This window comes from Leuresthes tenuis, unplaced genomic scaffold, assembly GCF_036924035.1.
Source record: "Leuresthes tenuis unplaced genomic scaffold, fLeuTen1.0.hap1 SCAF_10, whole genome shotgun sequence".
Classification (NCBI taxonomy): domain Eukaryota; kingdom Metazoa; phylum Chordata; class Actinopteri; order Atheriniformes; family Atherinopsidae; genus Leuresthes; species Leuresthes tenuis.
The window spans coordinates 29,774,578-29,792,291 of NW_027325364.1; the positions used below are offsets into that span (position 1 = coordinate 29,774,578).

The 17,714-nt window shown below is 39.8% G+C and overlaps 1 protein-coding gene across 1 annotated transcript in view; it reads left to right on the plus strand.

Moving 5' to 3' along the window:
* LOC140316988 (intermembrane lipid transfer protein VPS13B-like) overlaps positions 1–17,714 on the plus strand; it is a 292,443-nt gene that overhangs the window by 21,461 nt on the left and 253,268 nt on the right. The window contains exons 5-8 of the mRNA XM_072395068.1: positions 6,677–6,844; positions 9,495–9,676; positions 10,762–10,936; positions 17,427–17,701. Of these exons, the coding sequence (XP_072251169.1) occupies positions 6,677–6,844; positions 9,495–9,676; positions 10,762–10,936; positions 17,427–17,701 (800 nt within the window). The remainder of the gene's footprint in view (positions 1–6,676; positions 6,845–9,494; positions 9,677–10,761; positions 10,937–17,426; positions 17,702–17,714) is intronic.

Consider the following 17,714-nt stretch of genomic DNA (forward strand, 5'->3'; position numbering starts at 1 on the left):
ACCTTTTTCTCTATAGCATGACAGTATCTCTAGGTAAAGGGAGCATGTATGGCACAGGAAAAGGAGAGACACTCCCTACCTAATTATGAATTCAGACCAAATGCAGGGCAAGCAGTGGTTGGTTTTACTGGCATACATTCAGCCACTGGAGGATTTTTGGAGCATTTCGCATTGGATTTGAAGCAACACATGCCCGTCCTCCTACAGTATTATTCATTTTCAGCTGCGGACAGGGATTATAGGCGTCTGGATATTCAGGTTCTCATCTTGTGAAAGTTTGTGCTGTTTTAATGCAGACATTTTTAGGGTAGATGGATGCGAATGTCATAATAGTCATAATAAGCCTACCACATAGCCAAAATGAAAATGGCCTGCTGATGTCAGAATCCTGGAACCCTAAATCTGAATCTAGCTGTACAAAAAACTGCAAGGTTAACACTCAGGCAGTTAAAGATAAACCGGCTCCCATTAGCTGATTTCAGCTTATGTATATCTTTTTTGCTTCATACCAAAGTAGCCCCATCTGGTCTAAGTTTTTGCTGGGCCAAATGAGTTTCAGTTTGAGATTTGCATGTGCAAGTGAAATGGACTCCTGAGATAAATCCATGGTCCAGTGCAACTACTGCCCTGTTACCGGTTCCTTTGCCTACAAAAGAGATATAAAATCTACGGTACTTTGGTATTACCAGAAATTACTTCTTATGGATGGAGAATATCCAATAATGGAAAACGTTCCCTAAAGCTTTCCTCTGTCATTGAGATTTTGTATGCCATGTGTGGTTTGGTCCCTAGTAATCTACCATTTTACTATAAAAGTCCCGAGGGCTATCGACAAAACATAATTAGGTGGTTGATATTACTGGTGATTGAAACCTTGTAATCATACAGGTGTGCAATGTTTCCAAAGTCATGCAGGAAACCTGTCAAGAAAAAAGAGAGAGCCACACACAGAGTGATGCCATCACTATGTTTACATTCTTTTCTTTCAAAAAAGAAAGGAAGACACCCTGAAATGAGAAAATTAGATCCAGAGACAAATAGCATTGGGTAAAGTGCTGTTTTTACTGCCCAGATCGCAGGTTCACCTGCAGTTTTCTAAGTGACCCAAGAACCATAGGTATATGCAAACAAACACACACATTCATCTATGCAAGAAACTAACCAGGCCCACACAGACAAGCACATGCATGTAGGGCCACGCAGAAGTATTCTGAACATACACAGCATTTATGGGTTGAGTTTATATTATGTCATCCACTCTGTTTGGTCAGGCAGCAAACTCATGAGAGTTTTGTTAATTGGATTTTACTAATATGTAGTTGGACCTGTGTTTAAATGACAGAACAGTTAACCAATTCATCTAAATATTTTTATCAACAACACCATTTAGTTCTGCCTAATTATTGAATCTGTTAGACCCTCAGTCAGGCATGTAGGTCCAGGAAGATAAACATTTGGTTTGGAAAAACGGCAAAAGTAGTTAAGGTTTATATATTTCAACTTGTAGTTACTGAGGCTAACTTGATATGGCAGGAATAAATAATGCCATCTCTCTTGTGGTTTGAAAGGATTATTGCTGCATGTTTTCATGTTTTTTTTGTTGAAAGTGTCAGATCTGTTATATTTTAGGGTCTTTCTTCATTTTGTTACATAAAAAGCTTATAATGTTAGACGTAACATTTGTTTCTGTGTGTCACAGAAGCTGTTTGGTGTTGTTGGTAACACTACAGGATGGCTACCTCACTTTTTAAAAATCCAGTCTGTAACAAGCCATCATCTTTTATTGCTTGCTTGTGGTTGAAACATATATTTATTTCTTTATTTATTTCAGAAAATCTGCCATCTTCCCACATTTAAACCTAAAAAAAATCTGTTATAAAATCTTGTTTCCTTTTTTATAGAATGGATTTTCTGGTTGAAAGTCTCTCTCATTTATTGAGTCTTGATTAATGGATTACATGTCTAAAGTAATGACTCGTCCATTCATTATATGAAATAAATGTTTAATTGTTATTAAGAGTTTTGAAAAAATATGAGAGGTGGCTAATTGTCTCTTCATTCTTCTCATTAGAGTGTTATTGGCAGAGTGTTATTTATTAGCAATCGAGTTTGCTGTGCCCTGTGTAAATACAGTATAAAATCTTATTTTTATGTATGAATGAATGTGGGCGCTTATGTAAGGTAGCTTGGACATATTAAAGTGAACATACAGGGCTCTGTGTTGTTTAATAGGCCTGAATGGGATTTATTTGAGGTGGCATATGCATAGTTTTGGTAAAACAGGACTTTGCATCTGAGAGAACGGGAAAGTCCTTCAGAGAGTCATAAATTCACAATTTTTAATGGATATGTAATTCCTTTTAAAAAGTAGCCTATATTTCTGAGGAATATACTGAGCTGAAAAATAACATGTCAGGACCTCCTCTTTTTTACGGCCCATGAGGAAAGCAGGGGTTCATTAGTTTTGAGCCTTGAAATGAAGACGTTTAACTTTTATTTCCTTGTGGTGTCTCGTAACTAAATTGATGTGTCCTAAGAAATTTGTATGTTGCTTAAAAGCATTACTGAATGCATGCTTAACGAAGGTGGAAAACTGCCTAACCCGTCATGAGATTCTTTATTAAACGAGAATCACTTATCGGGAATTCTTGTTAAATACTTGAATACAGATTTCAGACTTGTAACATAGACACATAAAATACAAGCTGACAATTTATGTTTGACCTCGTTTTTTTCTGCTCTCCATCTTTGATAGCGTCAGCAGATTGATATGATAATGATGTTTGCATCAATAATGAGAAATGTTTATGTGGGATCCACTGATCGCTTGGCAGGGCACAGGAAGCAGACAGTGGCAGTTGAATTGGACTATTCTGTTTTTTCCAGTATACACGCATGGCCAGGGAATCTGAGTGACCGGGAGTGGACCTATAGCCTTAATGGTCTGCTTTTCAGATTCATGTTTAGCCGTCTGACAAAACTAACAGAAACATATGTAAATGAGAGCAACTTTTTGGGGGATTTGAATGTATTATCTAAATACAAATTCCACTGTGTAATTTCTGTGTTCTATATTCTCTAGATGCCTAATTCCCTGCACCCACTCCCTCACATTTCCAGCCAGAACAGTGCATGTTCTGCAGAAAGCCATCTGCTGGGATGTCCCTGTGTGAACAGTTACTGTGGAAAAAGACCAGATTGTCTGCACATTCTCCTGAACATCTCTGGTGTTCATGTCTGACAACAGCTACAGATGGCTTATTTCACTCCGCTCTCGAACCATCTGTCCTCCCTATCTGAAATGTATCTATTAGTGTAAAAAAAAAAGAATGTCTTTGCAATGTAGGTAGATCCACTAAATCTTGACCTGAAGTGCATGTTCTTCTGTGTTATCCCTTTCGCTTGTGTAGCGGTTATGAACTCTCCCCTCCTTTTTGCACTGGAATAAATATTCTCAGATTGTTTGGGTGTTTTATCCCTGGGATAATATCCGAGGTTGTTGCTGATATTGAAGTGCAACAAGATGTTGTGCGTTTCTCAGACACTCCTGCAGCATATGGAATGGAAATATTTGGCACCTGTTCTTCTTCTTCTTCTTCTTCTTCTTCTTCTTTTCCCCCCCAGATTTTTTAGCTGACTTGATAAAAGCTCAGTTTTTGTTTGAAGTGCTTTTTTTATGCGTTTATATCCCTTTTCTTTTCTCTCATCCTAAGTAGAGGTATGCTTAGCCCAACGATGTCAGGATGACATCCATTTTGTGTTCCAGTGGCTGGTGCAAGCCAATGAACAAATTCTGGTCTGGTGTGTAGCTTTCAATGCATATCTCAGTGCTGCGATGTCACAGTAATCTCTTTTGCTACTGCGACTCAAACCGGGGTTGGCTGCGTCAAGGAGCTTTGGCCTCTGTGTATGGAGTGCCTGCTCAATCAGTTGAACTACCTGGCAACCCAACTGTCACAATATCTAAAAAGGTGGTAGAGAGGTTGAGATCCGACATGGAACAGATTTGGTCGCAGTGGAAATTGGTCCTTTTGTATTTCTGGTCTGTCTCCACTGCTTCAGATGAAAAGTGAGACGACGTCTAATGACACAATGGTTTCAGCTGGCACTAGTTTCAGGTATTGGACATTGTTAATAAAATCTGTAGAGTTCCGTAAGCCATGTGGGGTGTTTCCTACCAGAGTGGCTAAAAAGATGTTGTTTTGCAATGGTGTGACTGAGTTGGTGCTGCCAATGATGGGTCTGAGTGGAGCCCCTTCTTTGTGTAAATTAGGATGTCTATCAGTGCACCCATGTTTTCTCCACGTGATAAAAAGGATGGCCCATTGCTTTCTCCTTTTCCAGGTTTTGTTAGTCTGTGACTTTCTTTTCATAGCTGGTTGTTGGGTCGCTCCTCAGAGCCTTGTAGGTGGTGGAATCAGTTGTTTTGAGAACCACTGAGCAGCTTTCCTCGACTGTTGGAAAAAATGTGGGTGTTTTGATCTCTTCTGAGAGAAGTTACTGCCTTCCTTTCCGAGAGTCCAAGGTAAGTAGGAGGAATTTCCATGCTGAAAAGGGCTGCTGCTACCATCACCATTAGTTGTTATTCCCTATTGCTGATTCAGTGGCAGCTATGAGGTCTGTCACTGTTGCTATAGTTGAGCCCTTTGGCTAAGACTTCCATCCATCCATTTTCTATACCGTCAATCCGTTAATCAGGTAGCGGGTGGGCTGGAGCCTATCCCAGCAGTCATCGGGCGAAAGGCGGTGTACATCCTGGACAGGTCGCCAGTCCATCACAGGGCCACACATAGAGACATACGAGACAAACAACCATGCACACTCACACTCACTCCTAAGGACAATTTAGAGTCACCAATTAACCTAACATACATGTTTTTGGACGGTGGGAGGAAGCCGGAGAACCCGGAGAGAACCCACGCATACACGGGGAGAACATGTTGGCTAAGACTTAATTCTCTTTTTGGGTGAGGCCCCTATCTGGTTTTTCACCCAGTAGTCCTGTATATCATATCCGTCTTATTCTCTAACATAATAGATGCTTGTGGCTTCAGTAGTGTCTATTCTGCTGTGTGGCCTTTGATAGTAGAGTTTCGCTGTACTGACTGTGATGCTTGCATCTCAGATTGAAACTGATGTGGTTTCTGTAGCATGAAAGCTTCTTTGACATGCTCTTCCCAATGCAAGACAATAGTTGGTGTAGATTGTCAGTCGAGCTAGGGATAGCACAATGTCAGCCACAACAAAGTTGCTGTTGCCACCTTTCACTGGTATCAGCAGAGACAAAAGTAAAGCCATTAGAAACTCATGGAATTCCTGGCTTTGGGTTACCAGCTATTTTCCTAACACAAGGATAGAGGTTTCAGAAATGAAACAATCACTTGTGCCCAAGATATGCAATACTGAGGAGGAGGTTCTGTTCGGGTATTGAGTTAGCAGAATTGTTTAATCTTGTTTCATACCACGTACAACACGATAGTTCTGAAAGCAGCAGTCAGTTTTACAACAGATTTTTTATTTTTTTTACATATTTTTCTGCTCAATAAGGTTTTTTTTTAAGACTTCAAGTAACAGAAACAGAAAGATAAAATCTGTTGGGGGTCACATATCTAGCACAACCCTACATCTCTCTTTTTCACAACAAGTCTTTTTCAACCAGGAACATTAACAAATATTACAGCTACTGTAACCATACTGTACTACCTTTACTGCCACAACTGTTGTTACTGATTTGATGGGTAACCTTGGCTCTGTTGTACTCGGCCTTAATTATCAGATGTGATTAGAAAATGAACAGATCCCTAAACTGTTTTAGAAAGTAAATTAATTTTAGAGATGCCAAAGTGAGAAGCAATGTGGGATCTGATAAAGTCAGCGTTTAAACAAAGCGTTATCTGCTACAAATCCTAAGATGTGTATGATTATGTTTTCTGCTGTCTTAGTGACAAAAGGTGTCATGGGAATCTTACATTTTGAGACAGTGGCACTGCAGAGGCAGGGACTATTTGGACTCCAGTCTTCCCATTCAATAGCTTGAATTCATAATTGTTTTCTGTTCTTGTCAAAAGGATTTGATCCCCTTGGATAATCATAGATTTGGTCATCTTTTTATCAGCGGGTTCTATTAAATGCCTTGTCATCTCTGCTCAGGAGCTTGGCACAAACCTTTGTGATGATGTTGCTTCGAGATCTTTCTACATGTTATTAAATGTAAACAAAAAAACAAAAACTCTTCAGTCTAAGTCGACTAATTTCACCTTGGGGGCTCTGAAGAAGCAAAGATGATATGGACCCAGAATCTGCCCTTTGAGTTTATGATATATAAGCATATATATTTTTTTGTTTTACTGGCTGTACATATCATGTAAAATATACATAAACACAAATGAGTTACTTGGTTCATTTGGTAAACAGCTTGTACCAATAGCAAATGATACGGCATGTATGTAAGAGCCACTCCAACTATTCTTTGTACGGTGTAACGATCCTTTGCATTGTTCCTACAAGGAGACATGAATTAACTACAATAACTAACTTTGGTACATTAGAATCATGGTTATATAGCCACTATGCCAGTATGTGCGCATGCGTCTCTGTATAATTAGGTGTGCTTTCTGTAAACCTTTTTTGTGTCCTTTTGTGCATATTTTTTATTTCTTTACCTATGTATGTTTAGGTTATGTACAGAGTCTGATCAGACGTGTGGTGAACAACGTGAACATCGTGGTAAACAACCTGATCCTTAAGTACGTGGAAGATGACATCGTGCTTTCGGTCAACATTACTTCAGCAGAGTGCTACACTGTGGATGAAATATGGGAGAGAGCCTTCATGGACATCACTGGTGAGCAATTGCTACTTCCTTGGTTTGTAAGAATAACTAATAAATGCATAGAGACTATTCGATGAATTCATATTCGCTTTAATAGTACTTTATCAATCCCTGAAGGGAAATTCCATTACTGCATTATGTAATGATGAAAAATTAATACTGGAGGAGAAAAACAACAAAAATGATATAACAAAATGAAAAAATTAGAATGAAAATTAGGTCACAAACTGTTGGAGAGTTGACATGTAGCAGAAAGAGGTGTGTTAGAAATCTTCAAAGATTATCATGAATGAACTGGGATGTTGATGATGTCACACAGCATCGGTAGGTAACACAGATGAACTCTCTCAGGAGACGACATGGATAGAAAGCCCAAAGACCAAGATCCAGGATGCAGAGACGCTCGTTGTTAGTGAAATACCCAGGATTACACCATCTTTTTCAACACGCACTGAAATCCCTCCTCTTTAACTGTTACCTTTCTGTCTGCATGCTGCAGTAGCTCTGCATAGTGTGGAAGCCAGATGGAGAGGGGCTAGATTTCTTCCTGCAGCCATGTCTTAATAAAACGCATGATATTGCCTTTCGGATAGTCTTGTTGCATCTCGTCAGTGCTCCAAACTCTTCCATTTGATCTATTTGATCTCATATTTTCCGTGATGATGGAGGGAAGAAATAATTGAAACTTCCTCTTCCTTTTTTCTCCATTTTGTTTCTGCTCTGCATCCTTGATATCTTCTCTTCAATTCATCTGGATTTTAAGCATTAGTTGTGCTTTAAAGCTCAATCAGCTGCTCCCACAGACACACACTTTCCCATTGCTATGCTTATGTGTCATAGCAGATGTAAATAAATTGTAAATGTAACCAGTAATGCAAAATGTTTTAAAAATTCTGTGTTGTCACAAAAAAACAAGACAAGATATGATATGTGCAGAGCTACTGCAGCAGGTGCCACTTTTATAATGAGAATAATAATAATGACATATATCCTGCAGAAATGGTGTAACCTTTTTTGGTCACACTAAGGTGAAGCAGACGTATCTGACAAGTTTTACTGTCTCTATTGATGCAGAATCTCAGCTGCCAGAAACGTCCCGTTTTCAGACCCTTGATAAACTCCATAACCAAAGAGGAGCACATTTAGGTTTAAAATAGAATGTGCTGACACATAAGAGCTCACATTTCTTACCAGAAACTGTGCTTGAGGTTAGAAACTTTTAATTGAATCACTCCACTAAGTGTAATAGATTATAAGGAAGCGAACTGCATCTGTTTTTCAGCCCTGGCATTTTATGGTGGCACGGTGGACCGAGTCTAAAAGCAGGTCCACTGCTCCGCAGTGCTTGGTACAGTTCTGTCTGATCCAATTCCTGGGTTTCTTGGGTCACTCCCTTACAATTACTTACCTTGAACTGTCCCCTGAAAACCTGCGTCTACCTCTCCCACCTGTGGCTGAGCTTCATCCACACTGACCTACACATATCCCCAACCTAGCTTGGGGAACCTGGCTGACATGAGCACCCTGTCTCCCTGCTGCACATGTTCTGTTCAGGTGTCGCTGTGAAAGATGACAGCATATACAGCATGCGGCATCCACTTTATGTGACCTTGTAAAGAGACTGAGTTGTTGAACAAGCTGAATAGCAGAGAAGAAGGCTTTATTATCCTGGACTAAGCTAAGGCAATCTGCCAGTAGCTCTTGGTCAATTCCAGTGCTGTGAAAATAGGAGCTGTGCCCAACTGGTTTGTCGATTTGTTGACCTGCGAGATGTGGTACCATAGCCTACACCGAGTTGTACAGACCATCTATCTTTACTACATGAACAGTTGGGCTACATTTGATGCTGTAGAACTGATTTATTTTTTCAGCTCCAACATAGATTTACTTTTTTTCAGAGCATGGCCATGAATGCCATACCTGTGAGTAAATATCACTTTGGATTAGATTTGTGCGTCATGATAACATATCTAAAAAAGACTTTTGTAATTGGGCAGGGTAGGGTGAGAGCTTAGTTTTACCTTGAAAGAAACATAGTGAATTTGATGGGATTTGGAATCAGTTGGTTGCAATGTATTTGTCTTTCTCTGTACTCCGCAGAGTTGTGGATATAGACCCTCTCCAGCTTTCTGATGGGACACCTGGGCTGCCGCATCCCTATCAGAACACACAAAATCATAATCAATGTTACCCCAGCGGCATGTAACCACAAAGACTCTTTGTGACTTAGTTTGTAATTTGGAACTGAAAGAAAGGAATTATGGGGGCACCTCATCTCAAAGTGGACATTTTCTGAGCCTAGCCCCTCTGTTGTACAAGGTCAAGGTCAAATTTATTTATAAAGCACATATTAAAAAAAAAATGTTGACCAAATTGCTTCCATAGTTAGATTTCATGATCATTGTCCAAATGAATGGAGTTTCACTTGCTGTTTCAAGAAGGTTCAAGACATGACGTGGCTTCCTGCCAAAGAGCAGTTCAAAGGGGAGTAATTCCTGTGGAGGGCTGGGGGAAGAGCAGAGGGTCTAGTCGTTTATCACAATAGGCAATGGGTTGAATGATGGATGGATTCACTACACGAGTTCACAATGGGTGATTCTCTCATTTGTTCAGTGCAAAAATATCTTGACTTTTTCTTCTTTTTCTCTCCCTCTCTTTGCAGCTCCAGAGCTGGTCCTGAGAAAAGTTATAAACTTTGCAGACTGCACTGTGTGTTTGGACAAGCGGAATGCTAGTGGCAAGATCGAGTTTTATCAGGATCCCCTGTTATACAAATGCTCATTCAGAACACGCCTTCATTTTACCTACGACAACATCAATTCTAAGATCCCAGCCGTCATCAAAGTGAGCAACTTTAACTTTAGTTAAAAGATCCAAAGTCAAGATCAATACCTTGTTTTACTGTTATTATGATGTCATTGTTCTATTGTTCAAACATGTCTCATAATGAATCTTTTTTTTTTTTTTTCATTTTTTCACATGTAATTTCGTACATAAGTATACAAGAAACTAAAATATTGTCAGTAGTTTGTTTTCACCTAAATACTACCTGAAGCGACATGTCTTTTTTCAGCATTTCAGTTAATTTTTACTAAAATTATGTCTTTGAGGTAGATTGGAGTAGAGTAGATTTATGTCTTTAGCTTGAACACTTTAATGACTATGGCATGAAAAACGAGACAACCATGTTGTATAATTTTGAACATCAAGACTTAATAACTATTGTATGTGACAAAGCATCAGATTTTTGAAGAATAATAGTAAATAACAATAGGTATTTTATGGTTATTGATTTTAAAGCACAACTAGACCCCCAACTTTGAGCCTAATGTCATGTAATCAGACCTACCTCTGGCCTTACCTATACATTCTAGTAAGGTGGAAAAACACCCTTATTTTTGTTTGTTTTTTGTAATTACCATTGTAAAATGGTGTAGAGTGTACACATATTTCAGTAGAATGGGTGAGCAAATGTGCAAAAATGTCCTGGCAGATATAACAGATGTATTTATTCAGACAAAGTTACAAACAGTTCTGACTTATTGCACGATCTGAATCTGCTACCATTTGTACCCAACTTCTTTTATCCCCTTTATGGTTTTTACTTTATTAAATGTATAATAATACCAGTCAAGTCTGGAAACAGTTAGCCATTCATTTGAAAAAGGTCTATCCAAACTCGTACTGTATATGCTTCCCTTTTCACTTTTTACTATTCGTTTAGTCACATTTAGGTGATTGGTTGTGGTTTATAGCGACATTAGCAAGATTGAAGGTGAAGCCTGTCTTTTCTAGGAGTTGGTATCTTGGAGCCTATTTTGTGTTACCCAGTCATATTCACATTATGTGGATGGACACTAGAAGATGTTGAACATGTAGCCAATATAATATGGAAACATGTTCTTGTGTTCTCCTCCATGTTTTCTCAGATCCACACCATGGTGGAGAGCCTGAAGTTGTCCATTACTGATCAGCAGTTACCCATGTTTATCCGGGTTTTAGAGCTGATTATTGCCCTCTACTATGGGGAAATAGGAGGACACAAAGAGGGTGAAGGAGAAGAGGGCAATGGTCTTGTCAGGGATGGAGGAGCAATCTCACCTGGTGAGTGTTGTCCTATATGGAATGTTCATGTAATCACTATCAACATGTTGCTTTGTCCTGTTCAGAGGTTCTGTCTCTCCATGTTCTGTTGCTTCTAAATGAGACGTTGACCATTGTTTCTGCTCCTTGTGCTTTTTCTACAAATAAAATATGGATTGTGTAACTTGACATAGCTAATTTTTATCAGGCCTGATCATCTCTGTGTGGATAGAAGAGAAGAAACAGAAACACAAACTCCCTTCTGTCACTATAGAAAAGGCTCACTGTTCATATCCAGTAGCCAAGCAAAACAAAGAGGCAAAGATTGTATTGAGCTCGTACTTAGCGATTGAATCATGTCATTATTAATGCTTTTGCCCATATCCCAGTGAATGCCTGTTCTTCAGTCTGAGATGGGTAATGAAGACCGATGTGCAGTTTATAAGTTTAAAAACGACCGACGATGTTGTCCTTGACCGTCGGACCATTTCCTGCTGACACAGGATACATACGCTACGTGTGCTGGCAGCGATAAACCAATCAGAGAACATTAGGTAATACGTACGCCTTATAATCAGGTGTGCCTTATGAATGGGTTAAGTATAGAAATGGACCCCATAATTGAGGCTGCGCTTTATAATCAGGTGAGCCTTATAGTGCGCAAAATACGGTAAGTATAATGCACCCTTGTATTTAAGGAAAGGTTTTCTGACTTTTAGAGTAAATTGATGCAGTTCTACTGTGTAACAAGTTTTGCTACACAATCGAACATTATGATCCAGGTTCATAGTGACCCTTCATTATGCAAATGGTACACAGTGTTGTCCATGATGTCGAGCAGCTTTTGCAACATCAAGGGGCTCGATAGCAGTTCCCAGCACAGAGCTGGCCTTTTTAGTCTCAGTCTGCTAATGTTTTCTCGTAGACAGCCTCTGTGTTGCATTTTCTGTGTTTCCTATTTAATCTTTTGTGAAGGTGAACATCCAAGTATTTTGTAGTCCTACACCACCCGCACCTTTTCTCCCAGGATGAAAATATTGTTAGACTTATTTCTGGTCCTCCTATCTTCTCATTTCCATTGTTCACTTTCTAGATAAAATGATTGTTTCCACACTATTTCTAAAGGTGGTCAACAGCTTCCCTGTACTAAGCCTCCTGTCCATCACTGAAATTCCCCACAACTGCAGAGTCTGAGTATTTCTGGAGGTAACAGGTGTATGAGTTGAAGCAAGCACTGAAGAAAACAAAGAACTGTGCTGCCTGTTTAGTCCAAAGGAAAGTGGGTTCGCTGAGGCAAGAAGATGATGGCACCTTCAGCCCTAACTCCAGGATCATAAACAAACTGTACTGGGTCCACCAGGACTTTAATGATGTGGTATGTTAGGGCAACAGGTCTGTAGTCATTGAGTACAGATGGATGAGACTTCTTATGTACAGTAACAAGGGAGGATTGTTCCACACTTGGAGCTTTCTCTTGACTCAGACTAAGGTAGATAAGGTGCTGTAGAATTCCACATAGCAGTTCTGTACAGGCCTTCAGAACCCAGGCTGGTCTGGTTCAGGCTCTCCAGCGGCGTCTTCACCTGACTGCTGGAGACGGACAGGCAGTGTGACCTCATAAGGGAGGAGACGCTGGTGATGTGCGGGGGAACATTGTATAGGTGTGACAAAGAATCTGCGGGTACACGAAGAGTGTGAGGTCTGCGTTTCTGGAGGCACAGCAGAATGGTGAGCGTGGTTCTGAACTGCACATATTTCAAAATATGCTCTGACTTCCATCAGTCTGACCCCCCGTCTCCTTGAAGCCTTTGATATTTTTCATATCTGACCACACATGCCTCATGTTGTTCTCCTGTAGCTTTTTTTCTGTACACCTTCTTGTTCTCTGTTATTTTCTTTTTGAGCTGTTTCTGCACACTGCTCAAAAACCCACGGTCTCCCTCCCTGAAGGCTTCCTTTTTTCATGTTCAGAAGTTTTTTCCAGGTCACTGGCGACCCAGTGCTTATTATTGTTGAAGCACTTCACTGTCTTTGTGGGGATGATGTTCTGCACACAAAGTTTATTTAGCTAATAATGTCATCTTTATGTGGCTCACAGAGTACATTCCAGTCTGTCACCTCAAAGCACCTCTTAAGAGTTTCCTCATTTTCCTCAAGTTTTTATGGTCAAAGGTTGCTATGATGTTGGTTTTGGCCAAACTTCTATAAGTTTAAGGGCCTTGGTTGTTTGATGAGCAAAAAATGAGCTCTTTACTTCTTCATGAGCAGTTGTTGTACTCAGTGATCAGTCAAATAACACCTTCAGTGGGACCGAGATCTGTTACTCAATGTTGGATTGTGACATCACTTGTAAACATACATATACTCACTGTAGTTCCAGTATTAAAAATAATTTAAAGCAGTCACGCTTCCGTACACACTTAAATATACACAAAATTTCACAGATACAGACTTTTAATAACTGCTGTTATACAATAACAAAACGCACTCCATTCTCCAAATGCCCATCGTGTTTCTACCTTAAGTGTCAGCCAAATACAACAATATCAAGTCACAAGCTTCACTGGGCTAAATAAGCTTCTGTAGTACGAGGAGCAAATTGTGGGGGACAAAAGCAGTGGTTAGAAAGGCAAACAGGCAGCACAACATAATGCAGCCTTGCTCTCTCTAACTTGCTCCCTGCTTCTTGGCGTGAAACTTTTACTTTAAATTGGCGCAGCTTCCAGTTCAGTGTCCAATGCCAGATGTAAGAGCCGTGTCATGCTACTGCTATGCAGAGCCTCTGAGAATGAATTAGTATCCCATCACAAAAATATACAAGAGGGGACCAGCTCTTGGAACCTGAGCGCCCCCAGATCTTGTTATGCTGGGCGTAATTGACAGAGTGAAGAAGCTGAAAGGGATCTGGGTGCAGTTGTGTGTGTATATGCACTGTAGTAAGTGTGTGTGTGGGTGTGTATGGAGATGGATCTTAGCATGTTCATGCTTTTCAGTCTATGAATTTCAGGTTTCAGGAATAGAGCCGAACTTTTCTGAGAAAATGTTAGAATTAAAGCTTGATTTAGCTAACATTCATAGTATTGTTAGTGGAGCTATAGTTTATAGGAAACAGTCATTCTGTCATGACTATTAAAACATGATATCTGTATTGTATATAGCACTTAATTTCATACAATTTCCATTTAGCTGCTTGACATCTTTGCTGTATCTTCTGGCTTCCCTGTCTCCTGTGTGTGTGTTTATGTGTGCGTGTGTGTGTGTGTGTATGTTTCCTTTATTTACTGTTTTTGTGAGTTGACTTTTGTAACTGATGCGGTTGAACTTAACAAATGTTTTGAGTTGCAGTTCTGCATTCATGGACGTTTGTTTGTACTATACATATGTGGACAAGGTTGAATTTAGATTAATAAGGACAGTCTGGATCTGCTGCGTGCTGTATTTTTAAGATCTGACTTTTAGTTGTAAGTGGTTGTTCTCAGAACACTTTCAAAGGAAATATTCATTTTTTACTTTCGTCCAATTATTGCCGTGGAAAAAAAAGCATTGTAATATGTGCAAGTTGCAGTTATTAACTGTGGCCTCATGTTGTTAATTTTTTCTCTTTAAACAGACAATGGTCCATTCAATGGGTGAAGGATGGGGGATACTGTGTGTCAGTAACCAAAGTAACCTTCTAGTCAAGATTATATTGCTAGTTTTCCTGTAGTATGAAATTCTGTGAGTTCAATGAAACACAAAAAACGCATGCGGTTGGAAACACTGATGACTTGCATACTTAAACAGACCAGTTGGTCACCGCAGTGAAAGCTGTATGGTTTCACAAAGTATGTTAAGAATTATGAGCCGAGGACTGTGGCTGCTGAAGTGTGGCAGTGTGTGTGTGTGTGTGTGTGTGTGTGTGTGTGTGTGTGTGTGTGTGTGTGTGTGTGTGTGTGCGTGCGTGTGCGTATCTTTCTGTATAGCATCTATGTGAGTGTGTCTACGAGTGCCTGCAGTTATCCGTTTCTTCAGTTTTATATGTGGTTATTTTGAACTCGTGGGATAGAGTGATTAGTTGTTGTTTTTTTCATATGGTTTTAAAAAAAAAATTGTGTTGATAAACATGAAGGTAAAGTGGGTAATACTCACCAACAATATAAGGTTTAACCTCTCAAGATTTTCTTTTATTTTTCTAATTGTTTGTAGATCTTCATATGGTGAGAAGTGAAAGGTTATAAGTCTTCCAGAAAATGCTCAGATTTTAGAACACTTTCTTTAAACAAAGGCTTGGGTCTGAATTTGTTGTGCTGCCTCAGTGACTTGACATTGCCCCTTTTTATAGTCTGTGTAAAAGATGTGAACACTTCTGAATTTAAAGGTCTTTCAACATCCTTGAAATAGTCTTTTTATAATCTCTTTCCATCGCCTAAATGTTTTGATATTATTGTTTAGCAATATCTGATACAAGGTTATTGGTTTCATTATATTATGAAAAGATGGGTGCATGCCCCATAGTATGTTTCTATCACGTATGAGGAAGTAATAAAAAGACACATTTTGTGACTAAAAAAGTGATGTGTGTGGCTGTGTGCATGTGCAGCTTTTTTAGTGAAATATGTTTATCTGTATCTTGTTCTTATGCACTTGAGGTTTTTGGTGTAACTGTCTGTGTTCATGTTTTGCACTTGTGTGAAAGCACATATAAAAAAAAAGATATACTCAAAAACATACATTTTCAGCAGAAGGTCAAGAGTATGTTTTGCCCCAAAGTCAGGTAACCTGCCCTTTTCTTCCTCTATAAACATGCAGGGACATCTACTGGCCGTTTTGGACACTGCCTTTTCTCACCATCCTTACTGTGTCACGGACCATTCACCCACTCGTACTTCCACTCCTCATTATGTTAGACATGCCCTGTTGCTTTAAGACTAGCGACACCAACCACGTCCTTCATAAATTGTATAACACGGTGCTTGACATTGTTTGTATTATGTATGTTGTGTATATCCAGCCCACATCATTCTCTGGGAAATTTTCACTTACTTCTTTAAATTGAAACGTCAAAGTCTCCTTAAGCTGATCTGTTTTGATCATTTGATCAATTAGTTTGTAATTGTCCTTTTATTTTGATTACCCATAGACTTTGTCAGGCCATGACGTGAATTGAAAGAGCTTAACTTGTTGAACTGACACCTTCAAGCCTTCAGAGGGTGAAAACATAAAAGAAACAAGTGGAAATGGGAGAATTGGACAGGGAAATTTGGCGAGAGTGAGATAAAAAGCCATAACATGGGATTTCCAACTGCCAATTCACAAAGTGAAAGATTTAATTAAAATATGTCATAATTTTCACCGCCTTAGCCTCTGGGATTCCTGGAGTATGACTTCACAGGCAATATTGTTTTCTCACAAAGAGCATGAGGCAGTGAGGAATGGGATTACACATTCTTATGTATTGAGATCAGTTTCCTTTACCCCGACTTACATGGAAACACACATAATTGGACCATTTCAGGGGTCAGGATAAGAACCATAGGACTGCGTTTGGGGTTCCTATGAATCTCCAAATAATTTTCTGTGTAAAGGCATCGTTGATCAGTGTTTCTCATCTTTTCTAGTACACACCACCTGTAAGCCAGTCCAGTGACTTGCATCCCAACGATTATCCAAGTGCTTCCTCATTTCATTAACCAGTGCTTTAGTCAACTCCACCACCACTTCCTCAAAGTTTTTTTGGTACTGTTCTGTCGCTGGTCACTTCTTGCCTTCCCTTGCAGTCCTTGCCAAGCTTGCCTTATATTGGTGGCTATGGCTTGTTCATAGTCTCCATTTCTGTCGACTGGCTTCTTATCAAATATGCGCCAAGCCCCACTCGGCAGGCATTTATCGACGCAGTCTGTTATTGGTCCACTGCGGACAGCCTTGACCACTGGACCCAGTTAAAGCCCCTCTTCTGTCAGGACAGGCTGTGCTCTTTGGCTTAAATTGAAATGGACTTCCACTTCCTGTATAGAGCTCATGCAGCAGTGAGTTCATGTAACACACAGATGCTTACCCACCTGTGGGTTACAGCAGAGGCAGCAACTACTGTGAAAGTACCTCAGTCTGTGCCGTTTTTGTGTTTGCTTGACAGCTGAAATAACTTGCTTGTATTAAACTGCCCTGAAGGAATGGACAAATTAGTGTGTTGCTGTGGGTACAGACACCTTCAACCAACAGTTGTCTCTTTGTATTGTTGGTTTGTTCTAAGAGTCTGCATGTTTGAATTCATCTGATGGAGTAAAAACAACTGGAGGCAAGTGAGGATTTTTCATAAAGCCTGATCTTGATCGTAATAAGGATATAGTATGAAAATGTCATAAAAGTTTTTATTGTTTTTGTTTACATGGGTCAAGGCTCTCTCTTATTGTAGGATCCGTATTTTGGAGAGTTTTTATTAAACTGTGAGCATAAATGATTATTCAGACATGACCACCTCACTCAACACCCACCCCCATGCATTATAACTAAGGAAGATTTTTGTCCTCATCAGGGATGGATGTCAACATGGAAAGGTTGGGATCTGGTCAGTTCTCCAGCCAGGACTTCTATATGCAGACTGGGAGTCCTGAAGAAGAAGACCAAGGCTGGGTGTCCTGGGCTTGGTCCTTTGTTCCAGCCATTGTAGGCACAGAGGAAGAAGGGGAGGAAGGCCTTTACCAGGAGGGAGAGAGTGGAGGCGTTCCTAACAGCCCCCAGCAACACACATCTAAAGACCCCATTGTTTCCATAGGTTTCTACTGCACTAAAGCTTCTGTCACCTTCAAGGTAAATCTAGTGT